This window comes from Mauremys mutica, chromosome 1 (genome assembly GCF_020497125.1).
Source record: "Mauremys mutica isolate MM-2020 ecotype Southern chromosome 1, ASM2049712v1, whole genome shotgun sequence".
Classification (NCBI taxonomy): Eukaryota; Metazoa; Chordata; order Testudines; family Geoemydidae; genus Mauremys; species Mauremys mutica.
The window spans coordinates 65,702,606-65,708,773 of NC_059072.1; the positions used below are offsets into that span (position 1 = coordinate 65,702,606).

Here is a 6,168-nt window from a genome sequence, read left to right on the forward strand (position 1 = left end):
TGCAGCATCTTCCTGCATGTGCAAGTGTTTGAGTTAGAAAGGAAAGCCTCATGAAACTGCAATATTTGGAAAATCAAAGTATTTATTATAATAAATAACAATGAAAGAGATAGCAAACAAGCATATAGTGTATGCTTTCAAGTGTATTCCATAAATATTATAGTAACAGTTGTTAAGTTATATCATATTTCATGTAAAAGTATCTGGCACATTTTTATAAATAAATTCACACTATTAATTTATATAAATAAATGCACTTTATAATTATTGCCGTTCAATAAATTAGCATTAAATATTAAAAGATTGAAGGATCAATTAAACAAAAAGACAGCAAAATTTCCTAGAAAGATTTTCCAGCTAAAGATATTGGGACAGATGCAGGCATGCATCACTGCATAGCTTTCAAAATATCCACTTGTGCTTGTGCACATAGACCCCAATCAACAAAATACTTAAGCACTTGGTTAAAGTTGAAATGTTTGGCACTGTTAAATAACTACCACTCCTATAGGTGTTCTTCTTAATAGATAAATGGTTGGTATCATAGCAGTGGTTTCCTGGAGGTTCTTTCAGTTTTTCTTCTTGTTTCCTCCCTTACTAGTAACAATTCTCTTCGGTGCTTCAGTGCATGCATTTTCCATGTAATCAAAGAGCAAATCCAGCTCCCCAATTGCTTTGTTCTTTCCACTAACTCCCAACTATATATATAAAGGGGGGAAAAAAGAAAATTCTTTAATATCTCATTATGTCACCAAAGTTTTAGATTGGAATATAGTATTTTCATAGAAATAGGGCTAAATCCTGGTCACTTTACTCTTACAAATAATTCCGTTAATGTCAGGAGACCTCAAGATGGAAACTACCTAATCCAAACTATGCCAATGCTGGAGTGTTCCCTATAGTCTATATTCCATGACATTGCCCAATTCCATTTTAAATTACTCCAGAGATGTATCAAGTGAACATAGAAATCACTCAATGTACAATAGCATCATAACGGTGCTGAGGTTTGGCTTATGATGCTTTTAATATGACATCTGAGGAAGCTGTCCCTAGCTGATTGCCCAATTGGTTGAACCGTCCAGCCTACAGTCTCTTTCCAATAGAAGATCACATTGTCCACTAGATGCTTCTACAGTTCCGCCATAGTTGGTGGAGGAAGTTTTTAAGTTCTAAAAATACATTTATTTTCTTTTAAAGTTAAAAATTGCAATGACTTAGCTGTAACATTTAATTAAGTGCACATGGTGCTCTCTCTATTACAGTTTGCCTATCATTACAATCTCAGTTTTGGCAATAAAGAACATAAGAGCCAGGTTACCATTTCAGGGACATACTTGCATAGTGCTATTAACAAACACAGGCCCCAAGCCTGCCAGTGCTTACACATGGGAGTAATTCTATGCAAGTGATGAGTAATCTTTTAACTTCAGTGGAAATAATCACTTGCAGGATCAGGGCTATAGATAAGACATGATCTCGATGCCAAAAATCTTACAATCTAAATAAACAAGACAAAGAAGGAATAAAAATGTCCCTAGCCCCCTATCACCACTGCAGCCCTCACTCCTTAAATAATCTCTGCTCACGTTAGAAGGTTAGCTTCACAACTAGGTTTTTTCTGCATTAAACTGTTTATAGTTTTGGATTACACAAGAGCCAACATAAATGGGTTTTTTTTTCATCATTAGTCACTGCTGATAATAGGCCTGATCCAAAGTTCATTGGAGTCAACAGAAAGACCCCAACTGACTTCAGTGGGCTTTGAATCAAGCTCAACAGGGACATTGGAACAATAATGAAAAATAATGACCTGGCAAATCACAGCAAATTCATTAATCTCTTGGTCTTAAAATCACCAAGTAAGTTATTTGTAATAGCTACTTGGGGGCCTGGCACTGGTCTTGTTAAAACAAACGTACCTGTTTCATTTTGTCTTTCATTTCTTCCAGGTTCTTTTCGATATGTTCTCTGTGTCCTGAGAATTTCTGAAAAACAAAAGCCAGGGTTTGGTTGGTGACTGTGTGACAGTGCGGTTTTTCTGTTTCACACCTTTCTATTAATCTACTTGATTTCACAAACCTAAATTTGGGTATCTTGATCTGAGGTTTCCTTTGATTTCACCACCCAGTGGGTGGTCACCTTGCCACTACAGCACACTGCAAAGGCTAAACTTGAAATTCAAAAGCCACCTGAGAGCAGAACAAAGGATGGGAACCAGAGAAGAGAAGGTGCAGGAGAGGTAGAATGGGAAACAGCCAGGGTCTATATAAGTGTGCCATACTTACGCAGCCACTTAGCTCTGTGCTCAAAGCTGCTAAGAACTGTGCCACCTCATGGATGTGTGGATAACGGTTCTTGGGCGCAGAGAGAAGTACTTCATCCACTATGATCTCTATTACTCTCTTCATCACATAGCAGCGATTAGTCTCCTGCAAAACACAAAGTAGGAGGGTCACACTATATAATTACAAACCAATAAATCCAGCTTAGGCAGCTGGCTGTGTGCAGCATATGTAAAGCTCACCTGGACATTAATGTACAGCTGCTGTCCAATAAGCCTGTTGTCTGTGTCCTGGTCCGAGAGCCTAGCCTGAGAGGTAGAAAGGAATTCAGTATTCTACAACAATAGTGCAGGACACTACAACTGATACCCTGCTTTGAGTGACGGCTGCCGGATTCGGGGATTATACCTCAGAGGGGACCTCGGGTGAGATGGAGAAAGCTGAGCCTACTGGGGAGGAGGGAGAGTCAGAAGAAGTGTGTAGGAGGTTACACTCTTAGGAGGAGCTTACTAGTTATTTCTAGAGTCATGTCCATGCCCAGCTTTGAATGGGGCTAAGGAGAGAGAGAAATGAAAACTCTTGTTTCAAAATTTGCCAGCCCCAGGTGAAGCAGACGAAATTTAGCTGAGTGCACAGCAGTTCATTAGAAATGAGCTGTGCTTCACCAGTGGGTTATCCCTCCACAGATCGCTGGGGTAGTTACAGTAGGTTGTGGTTTCACAAAGCTATGTACTTAGCAAGTAGTATACTATACCTGCCTCTAAAAGCATCACTGCAGCATAAGTACATGTCCATGTAGAGGTGGGAGGCGGGGGTAGCAAGAAAGTGGAATATGGGAGGGGAGACCCATGGCAATGGAGAGGAGAGAGGGCACTCAAGTACTACCATAATAGATAGATAGGTTACTATACCAGTTTGGCCAACGTGTAGGTGCGATTCCTGATGTAGGATTGCTGGAAGCTGATCTTTCTGAGTCTGCAGACGTGACCGGCAGGAGCAACTCCTGCTCCTTTTGGAGGCATGGGGAGGGCCAGCAGAAGGAAAGGAAGACAGCAGAAGCAGAAAAAGATCCATGCCGGGGAGCACTTCATCCCGTTCTGTATGGACACCATGGCTCAAAATCCAAAGTAGTGAGTTCAGCTGGGCCGCAGCTACAGTACTCTGCACCGATGAGAAAGAGAGACGGCCATCATCAGAGAGGTAGACTGGGTAAGACAAAGCAAGAAAGCCAGGTAGACTTCAAATCTTACCTTTGCTGGGATTCTTGTTGTGCTATGCAGGAGTCTAGGTGCATCTTATATAGACCCAGCAGCTTTTTTTTCCTGGGTGTCTGGTGATGAATTAAAAATGACATCAGCAAGTCTCTTACTTTCCAGCATCCTCTTCTGAGAATAACCACCACCAAACCCACATACAACACAACCGCAAGGGCTTTGCATTCTTCTGTTTCTTATAAGAAGTAACCCCATTTTTAATGTTGGGGTAGACAGGGGCTTTTCCTGACGTATTGGTGAAGTTACACGGATGTGAACCTGGGATGTTCTTTTGAAAAAAAATATTTATTGTAAAGTTGACAGGTTTTGTGACCTTTGTCTTGATCATTACACACCAGCTCCCTCATCAATTTGATTTTAGATTTTGCAAACACGTTTTATATTTATACGTATTTATTATTTGTATTATTGTAGCGCCAAGAGGCATTAGTGGAGACTGGGGCCCTATTGTGCTAGGTGCTGTACAAATACATAGTCAGACGCTGTCCCTCCCCCCAACAGCTGGGGTCCGTGCACCTGCCCAGAACCCTACTGACATTGATGGAGTTCTGCCTATGTCCACACAGCTCTCTTTGGAAGATCAGGGTCTAAATATAATCAATAGAGTAAGACCTCATTTATTGGACCCCACTTTGCTCCCAAATCCTCATTTTCCAAAACTGAAACATGTCCCACAGTGAGCATCATTTGCCTTGAACTGCCTCACATTTGTACAACTCTTCATCTAAATGAATTCCGTGTTCTTCATTCTATTCAGATAAACCAGAGTCCTCAGAGCACTAATACTACACTTTGTGCTTAAAAGAATGGGGGGTGCAGGGGAGGGGAATTTAACTTTTTGTAAATATTACCCAAAATCAAATGGTAAGAAAGATGTATTATTATTATTATTATTTATTATTTATTAGGCACCAACAATGTGCACAAGAAACAAATATTGAGATAGTCATGTCCTGATGCGCTTGCAAATTAAGGCCCCAATCCTGCAGCTAACTGCAGCTAACCGGGGGCCATTCCTGTACTTGGATCCAGGGCAGGTGCAGGGCTGTTCCCATGTACAGTCACTGGGGAACTGAGGCGTAAAAGACAGACACAGGTAAGACAAGATGAGCTGGGAGAGCGAAAGGAGAGTTAACTAAGATCATGTTTTATTTTTAATATAATGTTGAGATGGGAAGGGCACTTAATATGGGTTAATTATAGTCCTAGGCTGGGAAAAGGAAGGAGGGGATTAGGAGATGGGAGGGCTTGAGGATTTGGCTACCCAGATTGCCTACCCTGGCCAGTGATCCTGGAATGCAACTGGGAACATCCTTGGACCCTCCTGGGAAGAGAAACTGTTCCCTCCAGCCCAGACCCCTTCAGACGCAAGAAAAGACACCCCTCGCCTCTGAGGATGCCTAGGACATATTTCCCCATCACTCAATCTGATCTTTTTGAAGTCTCAAGAAGGTCCCAGGGCTCAGAAAAACAGCAAAAGAAGTCTTGGGTGGAGAACGAGCCTGTGCCTGTGCTGCAGGCAACTCCATGGAGCCTAGAGAAGAACCTTCCCAAAGGGTAGACCCTGGGGAGGGAACACCCCAACTGTTTGTAGGTTATCTCCCATCCACGGACATCGCAGAGCCCCTTCACAACCTAGACTACAGCATCCTGAGTGATATCCTTGATGTTGTGGCAACTCAACACGACAACCAGACACTCTGGGAATGTTTCAACCAACTACCCACAGTCAACAAGGTGGTTACCGCTCAACATGAATCTCATCAGTTTCCCTGCTTTGAATTATGGGATGAGATTTTTTTGTACGAAGAAGAGAATCTAAGGAACACAGATATCAACTCCTAGTCCCCAAACCCATCTGTCAGGAGCAACTATGGCTACCCCATACCCTTCCCATCGGACACCTGGGTAAGGTGAAAACCCAAGAAAGATTGTTGGCCTGATTCTCTTGGCCAGGGATATATAAAGAGGTAGCTGATTTCTGTTTATCATACCTCAGTTACCAAAAAGTACCCCCAAAGGATCAAGACTGGGCCCCCAATATCCCCCTTCCCTCATTGCAACCCCGTTTGAGGGGGTGGGGATTGATATAATAGACCTTCAGGAGAAGATCACCTAAGGTCACAAGTTTATTTTGGTACTTGTGGTCTATATTACCTGATATCTAGAGGCAATTCCTTTATGAAACACCTTTTCCTCCACCCTAGTGTGAGAGCTACTCCAATGTTTTCCTGGGTTGGCCTTCCATCAGAAGTCATCACTGATCAAGGGATAAATTTCATATCCCAGGTGTTCCAACAAGTTTGGCACTGTTGAAAGTATGACCACTCTGGACCTCAATCTACTTTCCCTAGACAGATGCTCTGGAAAATATGTTAAATAAGTTTCTGGGACCAGAGGCCAAAGACAGCTGCTCCCCTATCATTTCTTTGGAGTGCAAGAGGTACCACAGTCCTCCACTGGCTTCACCTGTTTTGAGCTTTTTAATGGGAGACTGCCTTGAGGAAGATTAGACCTGGTTAGGAAGCTTTGGGAAGCTCACCTCCACCCACTCTACCACTGTCTTCCAATACGTCATTCAAATGAGGGAAAGGTTAGAAAGCTTGAGC

General features: G+C 42.3%; 1 protein-coding gene across 1 annotated transcript; it reads right to left on the reverse strand.

Annotated features, from left to right (window-relative positions):
• Positions 1 to 229: 229 nt before the first annotated feature.
• On the reverse strand, positions 230 to 3,435 carry IL22 (interleukin 22). Its single transcript, XM_045002146.1, has 5 exons — positions 3,197 to 3,435; positions 2,528 to 2,593; positions 2,289 to 2,432; positions 1,923 to 1,988; positions 230 to 698 (listed from the first exon to the last, which is right to left on the reverse strand). The coding sequence occupies exons 1-5, from the start codon at positions 3,395 to 3,397 to the stop codon at positions 570 to 572; spliced, it is 606 nt and encodes a 201-aa protein (XP_044858081.1). The 5' UTR covers positions 3,398 to 3,435; the 3' UTR covers positions 230 to 569.
• Positions 3,436 to 6,168: the final 2,733 nt, after the last annotated feature.

Bases quoted from the DNA above. Each gene is read 5' to 3' on its own strand.
- IL22 (XM_045002146.1), bottom strand. From the start codon at position 3,397: ATGGTGTCCATACAGAACGGGATGAAGTGCTCCCCGGCATGGATCTTT. The intron at 2,433-2,527 runs GTGAGCTTTACA...TGTGTTTTGCAG, and splicing joins AGCTGTACATTAATGTCCAG to GAGACTAATCGCTGCTATGT. The intron at 699-1,922 runs GTACGTTTGTTT...TTATATATATAG, and splicing joins TGAAAGACAAAATGAAACAG to TTGGGAGTTAGTGGAAAGAA.